Below are 21,051 nucleotides of genomic sequence, written 5' to 3'. Positions count from 1 at the left end.
ATTACTTATGCTTTCAGACGTTGCAGAAAGAGCAGGCCTTTGAGGGATTCACATTTACAGTGCCTTGATTTAATGGGATTAATGACATTATTTTTACAAAATCATTTTTATTGCCATTCTGTAAAGACCAGAAAATGTAAAATACAGAATACCAAAAGTCACAGGTGAAATGCTGGTTTTACTTGAAAAATGCTGAATGTGTATAATTGAAATGGAAAAGATCTTTCTGTAGGAAACTTCAGGTGTGACTATTGTTTCTGTAAACTTGTATTCTAATGTTATAGACTCTTTGCAGGTCTGCCTTCTCATTTTCAAGCGCAGCCTGAAAACATCTGGCATTATTCCCTTAAATCTTCCTAATCTTTTTGTTTGATTGAACATATCCTACTCCAGTTATAGCCTATCAGAGAAGGAAAAATAAAGAATATTTCATATAAAGAATATATAAAGAAATAAAGAATATTTCATATTCTGGCTTCAGGTGTTTCTCTAGCATTTTGTATGTTAAAGCTTTTGCCTTGTGTTCCTGTTAAAAGTAAAGACAAGAGAACAAATAAAACTGGCTCTGTAGCCTTTCAGTGAGCACCGTTCTTTGAAAAGCAGTTTACTTGAAGAAGGATATCCATCTAAAATATAAGTCCTATCTGTTATGGTGTTTAATTAACAACAAAAAAAGGTAATTAAAATTAACTATTTACATATATTGCTAGTTTGTATTTTGCTATTTTTGCTTTGAAAATATTAATTTCTTCCCTGTTAAAGAATCAGCAGGAAGGTTAGGGTTTTTTAAGACATTGATATCACTTGTGCAGTCCTCAGTGCTGCTTTCCACTGTATTTAAACACTTGCTGATAATGGGCTGCTGTTTGCATGTGCATTCAGGCAAAATAGCCAAGCAGCATGCTAACTTGCCTGAGTTGTTCTACAGCTGCTCAACATTAAATGAAAGGCTGCCCCTCACGAAGTCGAGTGTGCATTTGAAGTTCATCTGATTGTAACATTTTGTAAAAGGTGAATGTAAAAATCTTTGGATTGAAGACCCAACTCTCATCTGGTTTTGTAGCACTGTGTCTCCATTTCAGTGAAGCCAGCCAACACTAGCTGGAGAATTTGCCTTTTTTTTTTTTTTTTTTTTTTTTTTCTTTTTTTTTTTTTAAAAAAAAAAAAGTTTTACGGGGATTTGGATAAGCCAGAGCTGCTCTTGAGTACATGATCCTATTTTATAGATTTTTAACACATAAAAATTGAAGCTATTCTATCCTGGCTTTAGGAGCTATGAGACTGAACACTCCTCTTTTGCCTGCTTATGAGGTTCTAAGTATTAATTGTAAGGAAAGGCATTATCTGTATTTGCATGTATTTTATCAGGTAGGAGGTATTGGATTAAAATTGACTTACTGATTGTGGAAGTAGAGTTGTGCGATTAAAATAATAACTGTTTTTAATGACTAGAATAAAGAAGATTATGAATAATGAAGCTTTAAAGACGTAAATACTTTCTGTTGTAGTGCCTGTAGTTGAGTTCATTTAACTGTGAAGGTTAATTTTTTTATTCCCAATAATTGTTCTCTACAAAATGTATCTTGTGCTTGCTTTTAAGGTTTGTTTTTAGTTTCAAGCACCCTTTCATCCCCAGTCAAATTTGTTACAAGTGTATAAACAATCCTTACCTTTAACAGTGGTAGCTTAGCCTAATTGTTTACTTCTCTAAATTCCTTTGACAAATACTATACTTTTTCTGTGAGGCCAATTTCTGTTACTACACAGTGAATCTTATATGATCAGTCATGGTAGGAGTGAAAATTTTATCATTGTGATGTTAGATGGAGGAAGTAGGAACCTGAGTTTGTAGCAATAGGGCATTCAACATGCAAATGTTTGCTGTGTATCTTCCACCCTATGAATTCTGTGGAAAGTATTACTTATGGACAACATCGGGTTTCTTGCTTCTCTGCTTTACGGTACTTACCTATTCAGTGAACTAAGAAAAGTCTGCCACTTAATACCTGTTTATTTCCTTTTAAAAATCTGGTCTAAACAACTCTGCCAAGTATGGAGTCTTTATCTCATGCTGAGGTCCTGTTGATGACGTCTTGTTCCCAGAAGTCAGTCTTGAACGAAGGCCCTCATTGATTTGGTCTGAGTTAGCTCAGGATCTATGGCTGTACAAAGCTGGGGAGCAAGTTTAGTAAACATACAAAACTGAAAGCAGTGAATTTTCTGGTCAAGATTAATAGTAGCAATATTGTAAAAGACTAGACCAATTAAAATTGTGACTTAGGTGTTTTGATAGAAAAAAAGGATTTATTATTTTCCTGCCCCCTCCTGTTTGCAGGCAGTAAATTATTCCCTTCCTGCTACTACTGTTATGGCATACTGCTTCCTTTTCTGGACACTTGGGCTCTGTAGATCTAGTTAAGCTGTTTGTTGCTGTTACATCACAAATCTCAGTCATACTTACTGAGAGAGTAGTTTAAAGATCAGCTCCTTTTATATCACTCTCCTATTTTTGTTCATTTTTCTTTTGTTAGTGAGCTGTAACAGATCACCAAGAGTTTGTGTGGGTACTAATGCCAGCCCAAAAAAAGGTCAGAAGCGCACACATAAAGCCAGGAGTGTAGGGAGAGGCGCTCGGAAGACCTCACGATGTACGGGAAGAATAGGGAACCAATCAAACATACCAAAGAAGAATGTTACCAAAACACAGCCATGCTTAAGGTGGATCCCTTTAAGGAGCATATATAAAGCAATTGCGCAGCTAATAAGTTGAACAAGTAGCAACCATCGTATTGGTGTCTGTGCTTTTGTTCCCGCGAAGGTTTTAACCTCTTGCAAGGGTTAGCTGTGATCTGAACGCCACATTTCTGTGGCTTAGCAGATAGAAAAAGACAGCTAATGCCTTACCACAACACCAGGAGAAAGAGAAGTTAGAGGGGACAGTGAGCTCAGCCTTCCCCTAGAAACTTGTGCTGATGGTGGTCCTGACTGTCATGATGTATATCATGTTTCTACTATGACCGCCATCAGCTTACCTTTGGCAGCGTGATTCTCCCATTTTCCTTGCACTTGCATTTGTGTGATTGTTAATTGTTTATGGAATAGACTAAACTGAAAATCAGTAGTTACTTTCTTCTGTCATTTGGTTTTCAGGCAGATTTTTTTCCCCTAAATCAGGTCACATAGCATCAGTGACTGCAAAAGAAAGGAGGCAGAATTTATGGCAGCCCAACTGCCCTCTGACTTTCAAACGACAGCGAGTCATTAAATGATTCAAGTAGTAATTTACAGACCTGTATGTGTGTAGAAGATTCAACATGAGGTTTGATGTCATGTGGAATGCAATTTTCTGTAAATCGTATTTTTTTCATACTTTATTTTACAGTTGCTGCTAACTTACAGAAGATAGTAGATGATCCAAAGGCCTTGAAAACATTGACTTTTAAGTTGGTAAGTATAAGCATGAAGGGAAGAAACAAACTAATTATCACAGCATTCACACAGAGTCTGGATTTTTCTCTCATTTACAGCTATTTTGCTGAATAAATGTGTTGACGGATAAGATGATTGAAATTGCCATGTGTGAGAGAAAAAACCCTAAATCCTGTTTTGACAAGACATTAGAGATATGTACAGTCACACAGCTCCATAACTGTGCAAGGGGAAGGAGGTTCATTCACAGGAGTTCTGAGGAAGCCTGAAGTTTAGGTGAGAAACTGCAGGGAGAAAACCTTTAGGAAGAGTTGCAGAAACAAGTAAAGCAGAGAAAACTGTAGTTGTTAGGTTAACTCTCGTCCACTCCCATCAGCTCTGCCCTGGCTGAAGTGTCCTCTGATAATGGACATTTTGTTCCAATCTCATTTTTTCCAACACCTGCCACCATTTTTCTTGCATGTAGGTCTCCCTGTCGACTGCTTGCTTCTCTGTAGTTCTTCTTTTCAACCTTCTTTCAATTGACCATCCACACTTGCAAGTTGATCATGCTCCCACTGTATTCCATTACTGTTTCTCCCTCCCCATCACTTTCTGTCTTCTGTATGTACAACATCAGAGCCTGGTTTTGGGCCTGGGACTGTTTTCTGTGCTGCATTCTGTGCCCTGGATCATGAGTCCTAATTTTGGTCAATATTGATGCTATCATGACAGTTCTAATTTAATATTAATAAATCTACATTGCAAACACTTAATTCAGAATTGGTGTGCTCTGTTTGTTTTTATTTCTTGCTAAAATGAAGTTGAAAAATTTACATACCTAAAGCTATTGAATGATTAGCTATGTAAATACCAAACTCTTACCAATTAGCTTTCAACACCCCTTGCTGAGAGTGACTCAGCTGTGTATGAAAGACTAGACTGAATGTCTGTTAGATACGCAGGTCTCCAGAATCACAGCTTTGTTTATAAAAGCAGCTGCTTCAGATGGGCTGTAGAGAGCCATTTTTAGAGAGTAAGTGACCTATTTTGTGATAATGTATTAATTCAGAATTGTTCTTCCCATGTCACATGTTAAATATAGATTTGAATACTTTAACTGGACAAATAATTTGGACTCATTTTTCCTCTGAAGTCCAGTAAAATCAGCAGACTTACACGTTTCTTTTGAGAAGGGGTTGGGGTGAGGGAATAAGGACATCTGACTCAAATTGTTCTGTTTCTGTGGCCCATACTGTCTAAATATAGCTTAAAGGCAAATGCTTCTCTTTTTGCAGCTGATCTGTGCTCTTGCTGCCTAAACATCTGACTTAGCTTTCTTGTGTAGTCAGTGTCATCTCACCAAGAGCATTTAGATACATAGATACTTCAGAGACTCTGTAGAAGTCTGGGTTTCTAGTTCACACACATAAAATATAGGCTTGAGATTCCAAAATGTTATATCCCATGGTATCCAGTTAATGTTTATATACGTTGAAAACAAATTCCCTTGAAAATTTAGATTGGGATATTTCTGTGGTTCAGTTGGATTTCTTGCTGGGGTGCAGTCAGTGTCACATTCCAGTGAGTGAGTGCTGTTATAAACCTGCTGCCTGCCATAATGAGAATTAACAGACAATCCAAAATCAGTGTGTTTCTTCCTTTTCAAGGTAGGCTCTGTTGGCTAGGTAACAATTCCTGAGGTTAATTTTTAACCTATGTTTCTTCCTGACATTTTTAACCTACGTTTCCTGCATTAGTTCCCTACTTCCCAGGAAAAGAACATAACCACAAGAAGTATCCAAATTTATTCTTATCCTTGGATTAATTTTATATATGTCCTGTTTTGGCCTGTTTCTGTATTGTGTAGTGGAGTTGCTAAATTAATTGTTGCCTAGGAGAACTCTGTCATTTGTTTGTATGCCCTACTGAGTCTTTGTTACCTCTTAGCAAGGTCTCACTGAATTTGAGAGCACTTGTATATGACTTGATCAAAACACATTTTGTTGGTAAATATTTCACAGGGTTTCAAAGTCTACATGTAGCTAATCCTATATCCATTCAGAGAATTTAATTGAAAAGTGCTCTTTAGTCTAGGATTAGTTACTGTTTGTGGACAAGGAATCTGGTTAGTATTTCGCTGCTTGCACGTTGTTTTTACTGGTATATTTCTATTCAAACAGAAAGTATTTTGATCTCGGGGGAAAAAAAGAACAACTTCTGTCTTAACTGGTTTTGCCTTTAAATTGCCAAAATAGTAAAGAAAGTTATTAAAGTGAGGTTCCTGGATGAATCTGTTTTTAAGGTTGGATCTCCTCCTTGCATGTTTTTTTAACAGTGCATCTTTGATCTTACAATGATGTCATTCTGTATTAAACCTCCCTTAGCTGTCTTGGCTAACACAGAATGACTTCCCTGCAGGATTCAGCTGTCCACACTTTAGGAAGGAGGCTGCTTTAATACACAAGTAATCTTGGCAACACTCAAGGAAACAAAATTATTGCATGGCATAATTTGCATTTTATGTAAGGATTTTTCATGTGAAAAAGGGAGGAAAAAACATTAGTGTGAAAGAATGCATTCAATCACTAAACAGTGAATTGCAAATACTAAGAGCTGAGCTTTTATGTTGCAGTTTGTGTATAGTAGTGGCACTTATGCACAAAATATAAGCTAATAGGTTCCAGGTATTAAATATTAGAGAATATTTATTGATAATGAAGGCATTTAAAATTTTGTATGTATCTAGATATGTTACTTAGCATGGCTTTGAGGAGACTGATAGCTAGCTAGAATGTAGAATAGTAGTAGCTCTTTTTATCATGGTATTTTAAGTGCAAAATTCAAACTCCATTTATTCAGTAAATTCCCAATCCAGAAACCATTGTGATATCTTAATAGTAACCAATGGTGATGAGCTCAGACCTTTAACTTGCTGTTTCACTGGCATAAGACCTGTGAAATACTCTCTGAAGAGAGAACTTATGTTCTCTGTGATCAAAGTAAATTTGAAGGAGTAGCCTGATGTAATGCTTCCACAAGTATAAAGGGATTTTATTTTTGGTCATGAAAACTCAATGGATAATGTCACTCAGTACACCTTGTGTGCACAGTCTGAGAGCTCTTTTCCTTCTATTGCACATACATGAATCAGTGCTACTAAAGGGTTCAACTGCTACTAAGGCATAAAAGGATCAAGAGCATTTTTATAGGGTGAACCAATTGTTCTGACAAGTTTTTGGGGGGATATGCCAAAGAGTCTGAAGGCATCTGTCATAAGTAATTTTCCATTACACATTGTTCATACAATTGTATTATTATTATTTTGATCTACCACACAGGCGAAGAATGCATAAAAAACTTTTATTTAAAATGTAGTCAATTCTGTCATACAGAAGAAAATTTTGTATTTAAAAATCAAAATATAAAAATATTTTGCCTACAGCATGTGTAATTTTTTTAAAGCAGATTTAAGGTAACAGTTCAGTCCTGAGCAAGGTGGTTTTATATTCTTGCTGTTATTTGTGAAAAATGAACTGATCACTTGTGCCAGTTTGTACTGTGACAGACTTTACTGAAGAATCTCAACTATACAATTTTAAGTACTAGATTGTACTGACAGAAAGGACCTGTCCTTTTGCAAGTATTAGTGTTTACTCTTCATAGACTGCTCTAATCTCTTGTTTAAAAATTCAGTGGATTGGTATTCCAAGCAGACTTGATAGCTGGACTCATGAGACATTTGGTGTCTATGGCACAGCAGTAAAAGGTGGATTCTATACATGTAAGTTATTTGCTCTTCATGAGTGAAATCAGTATGCTCACCTGAAAAAGCAAATTTGGCTCTAATCTGGAAAGTTTGGCTTAAAGAATTTGGGTCTTTAAGTGTTCATTTCCTAGTATTTTTTTCATAATTTTTTAATACTGATTAGAAGACTTTGCTACAATTAAGGATGCAGTTGGCTGACACTGACAGAGGATACACCAAGCAGTCTGGAAGCTTTCCTTCAAGTAAGGTGTTTGCTGACTAGGCAATACAGGGAAAAATTTGTAGCCTGCCTGTCAAATCCTCCTTTGTAGCATGATATACTAAACATTTCTGTTTGTACTTGCAGGCCTCTGGCTGTGATGGCACTGAGATTCCTGATGAAGTGAAACTGATTGGATTTGCTCAGTTAAGTGTCAGCTGATGTCTGTCCCTTGACCCCAAGCCGAATTGTGAGATTGCAAAGAGGCCAGCTTAAATGCAAAGGAAAATTAATGCACCACACACTGAGTTCTGCTTCATTCTCTAGCAATTCACAAAGTCAGAACAAGCAAAGCCCACAGCTATACCACTGCTGCTAACATTCAAAATGCTACTAAATGTCTCTTAGCAGTTGATTTGGATTCCCCCTAAGTGAAAAGCCTGTGGAAATGCACTCAGGTGGCTGTATTTATTGGTTACAAAAGGAATTTTCTATCAAGCTTACTTCTTTCATAAACTTCGAGTGATACAATTTTACCTGTACTTGTGGTTGATAATACTGCTTCTGTTCTATTTAGAAATTAACATAAATATAAAAGTTAAGAATTATTAGCCAAACTTGAATTCTAGTTTTAAAACTGACTGTGAATTTTATTTTTCATATATTTATGCATTACACATCCTAGTAATAAGAAAATTATTTGACGATTATGTGCTATTTGCAGTTAATCTCCCATTATTTAAAAAAGTTTCAGGTATATCTTTGAAGTATTTGGTAACTTCTAGGGGTTTTTTTTGAAATTAGTTAATTAGGCATTAGCAAGCTTTTGTTGGTTGTGTGTCTAAAAACCAGTCCACAAACTGATTGTCAAGGGAGTGGGAGGTGCCTTGCAGACATTGTTTTAAGAATGTGCCTGAGGCTGCTTAAATAAATAATCTCCATTTTCTGGAAGTACCATACATTTGGTACAATATATATGAATATATATAGTTATCTGAGCAAGGAGGAGATATACAGTAGCAAAAGTGTTAAGAGTATTGACTATGCTTTATTGGGTAGTCTATGAGCTAGAACTACTTTGAACTGTGGTCGTTAAGGTAGACTGCTTACTGTGTCCATCTCTGATCCAACTTATCCTTAATGATAGAAACCAGTTTCATACAAGTGATAAAAACTTGAAGAACGGAACTGAACCTTACTTGAAGTTCTGCAAAATACCAAGGTGGAATGAAAATAATAGGGCTTTGTGCAATGATCAAGTAAAACTGTGTTACAAAGAAAACACTTCTGACCCAAGTAGTCTTATGCTTAACCTGTGACATAGATGTTATGGAGCTAGCGAAGCTTAGAAAGGCTTTCAAATTTGGAGATGTGTTTCTCAGAGGTTATAATTTAAACTACTTCCTAGATAATCCTAGATAAGCGGCAGCTCTTTAATGTACCGAAAATGGCAAATATATATTATTAAGAGAAGTTATTTATAATGCCTTGTCATAATTGTTGAGGTGTTCTAGAGCCATTTGCATATGACTCAATGTAATCCCATCCCATCCTACTGTTTACATGATGATTACTCCAAGATGACTGCAAAGGTTAAAAAAAATAAAAGTGTATTGCACAAATATGTTTGTATGTTGAATTTCCATGGTCTGTGTATATTTCGATGGTTGTGTGGCAGGGTGGTGTTATAAATGTCTGCTGCCTTTATTTAGTTTACAAGCAGCACCTGGGGGAGGAGAAGCGGAGAAAACACGGTGTACTTGCTCGTGGAAGAGGGTTGCTCTTGACTGCTTGCTTTCCAGTGCTTTGTAGAAGCCATTTTTAAGACTCCTGAGGGGTTTGTACTTCAGGAAATCATTTGGTTATTTGGGGGGGGACCTGTATGCCTGTGGGGTGCTGGTTTGTATGGAGAAGATGGTAAGAGGGGCCCAGGGCAGGGCTGGGGCTGGCACCTGCTGCCCCAGCCCAGCTGCAGGGCCGGTGGCCGCAGCTGAGGCTCATCGGGGCAGTTCAGGTGCTCCTCGGCAGGTGGTGCTCTCAGGGCCATTCCTGTGGGGACCTGCGCAGCCCAGGGCCGGGGCTTCGGCAGGGCACAGGGTCTGGGCGCTGCGCTGTGGGGTGCAAGGGCCTTGTTCTGTGGTGGCGCCAGGCCTGGCCTGGCCTGCAGCCAGCTGAAGGCAGCAAACAGAAACGGTAAGTGTGCCTTTCCTCAGTGACAAAAATGGCGTGCCTTTCCTTAGCTCTGGGGGTCTGTGCAGGTGTGGCATTATTGATAGTCTGCTCGGTATCTCTTCCACATCAGTAGTATTTTAGCTTGGTGCCCTGTAATCTGCCATTTATCTCTTGCCTTACTTTGGTTGATGCTTTGCTTTGCTCAGCTTGTGCACGCTTTGTGCCCGTCTCCCCTGGGCCAGCCGGAGGAGGAGATGGGCAGGGGACCTGTGACAGCCATGGGGCGAAGGCTGTGCCACTGGGCTCGCACCCATCTGTGGCCAGGGAGTGTCTGCCTCGGCTGTGCTGGGTGAGGGCACTGCTTTGTGCCTGATCTGGGGGAAGGCTGCAATTTGGCAGCTAATTATTCATTAGCAACCTTTGTGTGGGAGTAAGAGTAAATTAAAAGGGAGCTTAAATGTACATCTACCAGTGGAACAGTTGATAACCTGCAGTGCTGTGATGGGGTGGCTGAGCAGGATCCGAAGGGGTTAAGAGCATTGCTGTTAGATTATTTTTATGTACATTAATGGATGCTTCTCCAAACGTTGCACCAGTACTGACTAATCCACCTTCAAAGTAGTTAGCTGGTTAGCTTTCAGGCAAAGAAGTGAACGTTCAGGGAAGCTTGCTTTCACAGATCTATAAAGAAGTGGGAATATATAATTGGATGAAAATTGTGTTCTACTCACTATACGCCTCCCTGAAGGCTGGGGAAAAGGTGTTGGGATATGAGTAGCAACTGTCAAAAGTGCTCATCTGTTGTGCTGGTTGGGGCTGCGGGAGGTATCTAAATAAAGAAGAATGTAATACTTTAATTGAAGCAGTCAGCAGTATTGTACCAAGATAAAGCTGTAACAGTTGTTGCTCACTTGCAGTCTGATGCAGAAACATGCCAAAGCTTCGCTGAGCTTCCTTGGTTCAGTGAGACAGCAAATCCATGCAACAGTGTTATTTATCACATCTGTGTTTGTTTTTTTTAAATTTTATTTGCTGTCACTAAGTTATTGTGAATAAATACAATGTAAGCAAAATGAGTTCAGAAGGACAATGACCTGAAAGAAAAGGTAGTTAAAGCTTTAGTGACTGTTAAAATGAAGTTCATAAGTAGTTTATTCTTGCAGCTACATACAGGTGTAAAGAAGGTAAAAAAAAAAATATACAGTAGGTTGCATAGAAAGTGGTGTGCAACTGATGGAAGAAGAATAGAAATAGATAGGAATTTGCTTTCTGAATACTATATTAACATCCTCTGTTGCATAACAATGGAAAAAAGAACTCTCCATTTATTCATGTTTACATGAAAAGCGTTTAGGAGATGGATATAATTGTCATATGTAAGACATGACTTGCCCGAAAGCAGTTTTGGTGCTCCTGTTAGAAAGATGTTGTACTTAATATCTTGGGCCTGTTGCTGGCTGGAGCACCTGGTTGTGTTTGAAGGAAGAGGTCTCTAATTAACGAGGTGAAGCTCTAACAGGTGAGCTACCATATAGCTGTCTCTGAGGCCAGAAAAATAGGGCTTAATTAGATGGTTCTAAAAATATTATAATCTATAGTGATGATTATATGCCAGTGCTTGCAGCTGGGCACTTAGAGGCTCTGTGGGCTGATGAATGTCAACGTCTGTGGAGCCAGCCCTGCCAGTGTGCTGAAAGTAGCTCTGTGATGTGGACTGAGATGAAAGCCGCTCGATGAAACACAGTTCTGTGTTCATTATTTTCAAAGTGTTAAAAAGGATGAATTATAAACATAGAATTTAGCTCTGCACAAAACCAGGTCTGGAGAATAACTGGTTTGTGCATGCATAAAGGAGTGGGAGAGGGAGGGACATTCCCAGCCTTTTGTCTCCTGGGACTCGTGTGGGCTTCAGGCCAGGAAAGCTGCCTCCCACTTTGGCAACATATGCCTTTCACACCAAGAGAACAGGCGCGCATGTCCCTTTCCTTTGACAAGTGCTGACCTCAGATATTCCCACTGACACATACAGAGAATTGCATTCAAAATGTAATGCAGCTAGCTAGTTGTAATAAATATTTTTGCTTTCTGGAAATACTATCCTATGCGCTACTGCAGTTTCCTGTATAAACCTCCCTGCCCCAGAGCACGCTTCTGCTTTGTGTGTGGAGGTGGAAGGGGGAGCAGGGAAATAAGCCAGGAAACATCACTGAGTTTTCTCTCCCCCATGTTCTCTCATGAGATAAAGATGGAATGTGTGGCTTTTCAGCCAGCTTGGTTTATTTTAAAATCTCCAATTTGGGGGCTTCCAGAGCAGTCCTATAAAATTTGATTGTGGGGCATCCCTTCAGAATGTTTTTAAACACCATTATTTCCCTGTGAGGGAACGCTGTGTGCAGCTTGTAAATGGTGTGCCTCCCCCTCATGCTTTTCTTAATCAGAGATTTGTTTTCCTTTTCACCACCTACCTCTGCATAATGAGGTTGGATGGTGATATTGGCCTGTGCCTGAAATCAATTAGTTCTGATGAGAAATCTGACACAGACCTAAAACACTGCTAATTGAGTGCATTGAAAATGCTGATTTTTGTTTAGCATGGAGCAGAGGATGCTCCCACCCCCCAGTGTTTCTTCAGAGCAACAAAATAATATGCAACCTTGTTGATAACAAATAGCAGTTGGTTTTGGTTGTTTTTTTTCTGGATCAATTGTGAGATAACTATTCAGTCAACTGCTGTGGGTTTTTCCACTGCATCAAGTGGGCAGCCTTTCCACCCTCTTGCAATGTACTCATGCATGTGCATGCTCTAAGAATGCTAATTACTTTAAAATGAGAAGTTGGAAAAGCAGCAGAAGCCTACATCATCTAGTTCCCTGGGCATGTGCTCTGCTAATGAGCTGATGAAGCAGTTGGATTTACTCAAACCAGAAAAACTCCCCCAAAATTCTGGTTTACTTGTGTTTTATTACACAATGATCCAATTTATGAAATATTCAGGCGTATTAGTTGAACATGGTGACATTTTAGTTATTAATTTTCTCTCAATGACTAAGAGTAACATTACAGTGCACATCAAAATGTGGGTTTATAGCTGCTTTATGATTGTTAGATTGATGCTCGTCAAGATGCTTGCATAGTCGTTGTAATCTGAGATGTTGTAAATTTGTCTGCTTCTAGTAATGTTCAGAATATGGTCAATGGTGGATCAATGAGCAATTACAGGGACTCGGAAGAGTGTTTGGTAAGAAGGAGAAATTTTTAATTTTCACTGCATAAACCAATAGGGAGGCAATCTTGTCCTTTCTCAGAGCATGAATATTTTGCCATCTAATTTGCAAATGTGAATTTGAAAGGCTATGCTTGTTTGTTGTCTCAGTAGGGTGTAGAAAATCACTTATGCAAGTGGATGCATTTATGTAGAGGCACAGCTATGAGAAATAGAATGGGAGTAGATGGAAAACACATGCCTCTCCTTTTTTTATTTTTTCCCTATAGGTACAAATTTTAATAATTAAAGAAAACCAGCTATCTTTCAAATATGGAACTTTATTTATTATTTTGGAAAGAAACTAAATGGTTGTTTAGTTCTTTTTAATCCGTGTAATAATTCAGATTAATTAAGAAAAGACATTGCTCATGCATAGGAGTGCTAGGGTTCTTTAGATTCACTTAAAGCAAAAGGCTTTTCTAGTTTTGTCATGTTCACTCTGCATCTGTAGACCCTATAGATCTGGCTTTGTTTCCTTTGAGAATAATTGAGGTATGACATCTCAAAATGTAAAGGAATTTAAGGTTATTTTGGTTACAAAACTGTCATTTCACATAAAGGTAGAGTATGTGGCTGTCATCGACAGGCAATTATAAATAATGAACCAGAAGAACCAGAGTGTGTCCAATGGTTTTGAGGATGTGGACTCCATGCAACTCATGTCATATATAAAAACACATAAATAGGCAAAAAGATTATATCTCCCAGTAAGAAGACTTCTGTATTCTGGAAGATGGACTGTGCAGTGCTAAATTGGAAAGCCTCTTTGTGGGAGAGGCCTGTGTTTCTGCCTGCATGTTTTTGAAAGCTTGGAACTTGTTCAGTGGGGGGGGATGGGGGTGGTGAAGAAAGGCAAAAAACCCCAATGCTGAGGCACTTTGATGTTAGAGCCTCTGTAGCTGTGCTGTTTCATAATGTAAAGGGCAAGGAAAGTTTTTGGAGACTGTTACCAGGAAAACTCCTTATATCTCAAATGGTTACTATTCTCTCCAATATATCAAAGAAGGTTGAGGGACCCAAGTAAGCCATTATTATGTTAACCTTAACCCGTTGTTACTTGTATTACTAAGGTTGCTGAAAGTTTGGTGGTTTGTTCTGGTAAATCTTTATTGTGCTAGTACTCTATTATTGACCAAGAAAGAACAAAATGCTAAATTAAAGAAAGGAGTATAAAATCAAAGGTCAGCAAACACGAGCTTGTTCAGAACCAGAAAGAGGTGTGGATGACAATGCTCCCTCTTGTCCCAAGCTTCCCCATGGATCAGTCAGTCCCCTTTGCCAGTGCTCCCTTCCTACCCAGTCTGGTGGGCCGAGAGCACAGCGGGGTGTTGTGGCCTTGGTGAGGCTGCTCATGGCGAACAGCGAGCAATGCCTTTGGCCCTGTATGTGCCTAAGCAAGAAGACAGCAGTGTGCTGTCCTGATGCAAAAAGTACCTTCTTAAAGGTAAACTTTCTGTGTCTCTTTTTGCAGTAGAGAGAAAGGATTTTACTTAAACCAAGAAATATACTGGATGGTTTTCTAGGTTGCTGTTTGCAGAGTTTTTAGCATAAGCTGAAACCTGTATCTTTCTGACAGTGCAAGATGTGCAATTTGTGATACTAAATAAAATTCCTAACCATTTTTTTCAGCTCTATGGAAAGATTTTGGTGGCTGTGGTTTTTGTGAAGTGTTCATGCTGAGGAAAAGCGCAATAGATATGTGATTGGGGTTGTTAAACCTGGAACTGTTCCCAGCATCTCAGAAACTCAGCTGAGAATCTTGTTGAATTCAGAATTCTGTATCTTTTTTTGTTAGCATACCTCTGATTAAAAAAACCTTTAACTTCACTGGAGCGTTTATATTATGAGAAATAAGAGGGTGGAGAAAAACACCTTAAAATAGAACAGAAAATCCAGAGGGAAAGACCATTATTGAAATCTCGGCCCAGTGAATTAATAATATTTTACAATAGCTTCAGTGGGACTAAAATTTCACTCCCTATCTGTTTTGATTATGAGCTCCTCAGTTTACTCCTGGGGCTATAAAATGGAAAAGGATCCAATCGTGATTAAAGAGTAGGTATGATTTGAATGGAAGGTGATTACTAAAATCTCCCTGAAGTCTTTCACCCTGCTTGTGCTGCAAGCTTTTCCTATTTATAATAGCACAGCAGAGCCATCCAAGCAGAAAATGACACCAGAGAGAAAGAGTTTTCTGATTGTTTCTGATTAGGTTCAGTGCTAACCTTGTAAATCTGTCTGTCAGATAGGGCACAGTCAAATCATCCGTAAACCTGATGCTTCACAAAAGATTGAAAGGGTGAGGAGACTCCTGTACTTGTGTGTTGCCTGATACCTTTTTTTCTTCTCAAGAAGGGTTTTCATAAAGATAAATCTGTACTTCTGGATGAGAGCGAATGAGCTACAATTTAGTGTTGTATAAATTACTATACATATTTAAAACTACTCTATGTTAATGGATTTATATGTATTGTATAACAGTGCTTCCTTGTTGGATTTATAAGGACAAAAAAGTCTGAATCTCCGAGGTCTTTCCTGCAGCGTAGCTTGGATTGGTCTGCAGAAATCAAAGCAGGGCTGTGCTTAAGCAAATAAGTATTACTTTCTTCCTTTTTTTATCATTATATTCCATTGTTCAGCATGTCAATAGATAATGTCTTATAGTAAGGCTATATGTAATTAAATCCAAAGACATCTAGGGCTGTTACATATGCATATGCCCTATAAATTGTTTTAGACAACATAAGAGTTTATGTGAAGAGTAACAGCACTGAAGTAAATTTAATATTATTCCCTCTTCTGGTACAAACCAAAGGCCTAAAAATACCTTTTGGAAGAGTACTTCAGTGACCTTGTGGCAAATCAAATCGATGTCACTTTAAATGGAAGACAGCTGTTAGATGCAAAAAATTACAACAAAATGAATTATACATTCAGTTTTAGTCCAGGAGTGTAAACAGATTTGTTTTCCAATTTATGGTATGTTAGATGTATACTCTTGGTGTTATAGAAAATTGACGGTGTTTTACTTGCTGTAAAATTGGCATCCCAAAAATGTTTGGTACTGTTTTGGTTTAGCAAGGGATATACTTTGAAATATTGCAACATGCAGATAATGTATTCTGAAATTCAGCTGAGGCAAAAAGTGTCTTTTAGCCTCAGATAAAATTTTGACTGGTTAATAATTGCAAAAGGCCTGTTTTGTTGCATATGCCAGGTATCCGTGGGGCTACCACTTATCAAATATACCTTTTTATGTATTTATTTATGCTAATTACTGCCAAAGCAATGCATAGAAAAAATTATTTATACTGTAATATTTTGTAACTCTGTATGTCCCCATATGTTTATCTGTCATAGTGTTTTTTCTATACTGAACTGTCATCATCATTCATGTTCTCCTAGAACTAAACTTGTATTAACCAGATACTATGTTAATTTATATTTTGTGTTTACCAGAAAAATCTCACCTAAAACAGAGGCTACAAATGCTATTAAAAGTCAGCATGGTTTTGTAGAAGCTTTAGAGAGAATCAGCTTAGGATTGTGCTGTGATCCTTGCAAATGTGAAGCAGCTGTAACCCCTGGGATATGGACAAAGCTACACAGAGGTCTTCCCGGGTTGGGGAGCTGAGTGCTGCCAAGCACTGCAGTCAGCCCCATGCTTCTTCCACACTCGGCTTGTGCTGCAGGAGCTGGAATTATGCTGGTCCCTGTGCTGGCTCTGGTGCATCCCCCCTAGGTGCCACTGGAAGAAGAAAGGAACTTTTGCAAAAATAGTCCATGAAAACAATTTTTTTTTTTTTTTTTTTTTTTTTTTTTAAGCCATACCTGAATTTGGGAAGTGATGCTTCCCCTGCCCCTACTGCATTTGGAATGCAGTTCACTTTGCAGATACCCGTTCCAAGGCAGCACACAGGCCACAGCCCTCAGAGAGTGTGTTCGTTAGTGCAGCTGCCTGGAAATTATCACAGAGTGGTGTGTAAAAGCCATGGACTAAGAGGGCAGACAGTGACATGAGAAGCAGTTCTGCTGTGACACGTTGTCCTTGTGGCTGGAAGCATCTTTTCCAATAGAGACTAAAGTCAGTATTTGGTCACTGCAGAGCACAGAGGGGAGCAAGCCTGTGTGTGCATGGAGTGCAAGCAGGACGAGCATGTATGGACCTCCAGAACATTGCCTGTATATATATAGTCTCAGTGCTTAGTCTGTACCTCTCATACAGTCCAAGAGAAGAGGAGAAAATTCTGCGGAGCAGGATGGTGAGTGCAGTATTGCCAGTAGACACAGTGTATTTTGTTACATCGTAGCGTATATGTAAATTACAAGCACCTGAAAGCAAGAACCTCTGCTCTGGTTCTCTCATCCTGCACCAGCACATCTCTCCTGTAAATTCAGTTATTTTCACTTGGTGGTTTTAGTGCTTGCTTTATACTGAGTTACGTGACTATAAAAAATTCAGGATGAGGACGGAGTTCCTGATAAAGTATTTAATCCATCCTGGAGGTGTATACATGCTTTTGTCTTGTTCTTCTTTGTTCATATGTCACCCTTGCTTCCTACCTAGAAAGTACATGGTAGCAATTTCTTAATCAACTAAAACTCCACTACTTCACATACCAATTTAATTTTACTAGCGGCATATGATTTTTCAAAAAATCACATCAGTAACTGTTCAGTTTTCCAAAGTGTTTATTTTTCATTCCCGATTTATACACACACACATGTATATTTATATGAAACAGTTGTGAACATTGCAGCTCACAAAATAATTTCATTTCCCTCTGTTCTGAAATTTTCTTTTTTACAAGAGGATTTATTTCTTTGGGTGGGTCCCAGCATCAAAGCACTTAACTTGGTGTGAGAGGTCTCAGGCCCCTTGTTCAGCCTCCTTCCTTCTCTCTCCCCTTTGTCCTTTCCATGGACAACTCACTGTCTAATGAGGAAATCTCCGAGCCCCACAGATGCACCGTGGTTCATGTGGAAGTGTACGATGAACGTGCAGACTGTTCAGAAGTTATAACTGCTGTTGCTTGGGAACTGCCCCTTCCAGGAAACCATTTCAGAGCTTGCTTGCAGCTTTCCTTGATTTAGTTCTTGACAGTCATCACTGGAGACCAAGATGCAGCCGCAGTAACTGTTGAGCAATTTCTAAATGTTCTGTAATATGAACTCCCCCAGGTTTGATTTATTCCAGCAGTCATTTGTGGTTTTTAAAAGCTACCACTATAATTGCGAACAAAACCAAACCACAGCTTTGATGTCTGTGCAGTTGTGTAATGTGGGGGAAAAATCCAAACCTGTTTTGTAGCTGGTACTTCAGAGGTATACCTAACTGGTCCTTTCTTTCAGTGTACATACTGTGTTTCTCTTCTGTGATGTGCATTGGTATGTACATACTGTGGTTTTTTTCTGTGATCTTGCATTTTTCTGACTAGGCCTGGGTTCTGTTTATATGTCAACACAAATTAAGCTAATGGAGCATTACCAATGCTTGACAAAATAAATCTCTGCACTTAAACAGTTTGTTACTACTTTTAAAGGCATTTGAAAAAAAGCCTTCAAACTGATACAATTTCAGTTGCTTACATGCTGTTCTCAATGAGAACACTCTAAAAATTTCTGTTAGAGACAAATACGAGTTCATGCTAACACTAACTAATATAAATATATAACAAACAGTGGAAATTAAGGCTTCTACTGCTTATCTAACAGAGATCATAATCCTTGTCTCAGTCACAAAAGAAATGTCTGTGAAAATAATTTTTATAATTAAAGGTAAAACTATTGCTTTCTGGAGAGGATTTCAAAGATTATCTGTTCTCATAGAACTGAACAATATTACTGTCTGAATTTATAGTAAATTAATACAAAGAAAGATTATTTGTATATAATGTCCTCTTAGTGCAGATATTCGCAAATTTAGGAACAAGGATATAAATGTACTTCCTTTGCAAGATACAAAATTTGTACCTATATAGATTCCATTTTCAGTCAGGCAGATGATGCTAAGTAAGTTCTTGGTGTATACCCCTTAAGTTTATATTATCAACTTCTTTCTGGTTTAGATATTCTTTCAAACTAGCACAAAGATTTTTTTTTTTCCACAAAAAATAAATTTTTAAGTTGAAGTAAATGTTAGTAATTTTGCCTATTGGTGACATATTGTGTTGAGGAAATGGAAAACATTGCTTATAGCTAAATTATGTTGCAATTTAAATTTGAGGTATCAAATACGTATTTTTGGCTTAAATGCACTGTTTGAACGGAATTGATTGGAAGATGTGTTAGAATGACTTGTGGAAAGAAGACCACGTACTACTCCTCTTGAAAATGCTGCTTTTCATGATCATGTGGATACTGATATGATTCAAAGTGCAGTTTCACGAATACATACTTGCGATAAATCTGTTGCCAGTTGTCTGATGCATTCCAGGCAGCTGCAAATCCCACAGATGATGTTGTCTCACCTATTGTGAATTGGTGCTTAAAGTAAATACATTTCTTGGCAGTACAGAAAACTGAAAATAAACTTGTGGATTGGAGACAGGTTGTCTACACAAAATTTCAAAACACGTGTGTTTTTCTAAAGTTTCGTTACTACCTGACATACGCTTCAAAGATATGAGTAGTTTTGTTACCTGTAGTGTATCACTTCTATTTAAACTTCCGCAGCTTCCAAGTTTTTTTGTGTCCAGTCCTTATATGTAAGGCTCACTTGTTCCGCCTCCTCTGTAAAGTTTCTTCTCCTATGGGCAGTAATGCTGTTTTTCCTTCCTTCCTTTCATAGAATCATAGAAGGGACATTTAAAGGTCATCTAGTCCAATGCCCCCTGCAAGGATCAGGAACATAGAATCATAGAATAGTTTGGGTTGGAAGGCACCTTTAAAGGTCATCTAGTCCAACCTGCAATCTTTGACTAGATCAGGTTTGTTTGCTCTCAAACAATAGCATAATTAGTAGAAGTAAAATCTGGGAAAGGACAGTCCTGTTTGCTCTAATCTCTCCTCATGAGCTGAAACCCATCCTCATAGCACATGTCAAAGAACAACAAAATGTTTATAATTGCACTTCAATATTTCATGTACATGTTGCTAGCCTCTCTGCACATGCAAGTACAGCTGTATAGGTTCAGGTTTTTTCCATTTGTCTTAAAAAATGTTTGAATTGCATTAAACATTTCTTTTTTCCTTAAACAAAATGCAGCCTTACTGAAATTGAGATGCATAAACCATGCCCCTCCTCCTTTTGAAATGAGGGCATGGAAAAGAGAATGAAATATGATTGATGATCAGAGCTGGAAAGGGAAAATATGGGCAGGTGGCAGTATTAAGACTGATGATCCATATGGTTTTTAGTTTACTTACTGATGTGGCCGTCCTAGCATTCAAATTAAATGTAATCTACTCCTCTGAAGAGGTATTTCTCTTAGGTTTAGCAGAAGATAAAAGTGGAAGCTTGTTTCGGTGACATTTCCAGCACAGCAATTTCAAAATTATAAAAAAATTTAAAGCATTTCACCATCTAAAATGTCTAGGAAATAGATGATCTATCACAAATGATCTGCTAAGGATTCACTCTGCTTACAGCCTAGAAATCCTAAAAAGTAATGTTTGGGGACACTATGATTTATTCTCCAAAGTAAAATGTGCTGTTCCCAAGTGGAAACTTTGTGCCAAAGTGTAACCAAGGATCCTGCAAGGTTTCTGCCTGGTTATGATAGAAAGCACCCAATCCTGGCGCTGATGTGAGTCTCCAGGATGTAGGAACTCAAGGGGTCAGGACATGTTTCATTTGTGCTCTTTAGTAACCATGTATGAGGGCAGATCTTAGAGGTGAGAAGGACCTGCCAGTCACATCAGTCACAAAGGACCTTCCTTGCCAGTATCTGCTTTCCTAATATTGCAACCAGGGAGTTTAATAACTGTTCCTGCCCTACAGATTTTGTTTGGTTATCTAATTGGGGTACACTCCTCTGTGGTATTTACTGGGTGAGATGTTTTTCTACTTGTCTACTTAGACTTATTGGATGCATTGTTTTTGTTTGTAGTTTATTTTCATAGAGTTGGTGTTTCTTGGTCATGAAGGTTTTTGTTACAGGGTACCCCTGGAGTTCAAGACAAGAAGAAACATCTAGAGCTTAAACTGAAAGTGAATAGACATCTAGATATTTTATAGGTTAATACATGTTCAGATTAACCTGTGGACCTTCTTCCACATGACTTTGTTTAGCAAAT

The 21,051-nt window shown here is 38.2% G+C and overlaps 1 protein-coding gene across 1 annotated transcript in view; it reads left to right on the top strand.

Annotated features, from left to right (window-relative positions):
- STK39 (serine/threonine kinase 39) overlaps positions 1 to 8,989 on the top strand; it is a 105,873-nt gene extending 96,884 nt beyond the window's left edge. The window contains exons 16-17 of the mRNA XM_074910490.1: positions 3,383 to 3,447; positions 7,524 to 8,989. Of these exons, the coding sequence (XP_074766591.1) occupies positions 3,383 to 3,447; positions 7,524 to 7,598 (140 nt within the window). The 3' untranslated portion in view covers positions 7,599 to 8,989. The remainder of the gene's footprint in view (positions 1 to 3,382; positions 3,448 to 7,523) is intronic.
- The last annotated feature ends 12,062 nt before the right edge of the window (positions 8,990 to 21,051 follow it).

Source organism: Athene noctua, chromosome 7, assembly GCF_965140245.1.
Source record: "Athene noctua chromosome 7, bAthNoc1.hap1.1, whole genome shotgun sequence".
Classification (NCBI taxonomy): domain Eukaryota; kingdom Metazoa; phylum Chordata; class Aves; order Strigiformes; family Strigidae; genus Athene; species Athene noctua.
This window is presented reverse-complemented; position numbering and strand designations above follow the sequence as displayed.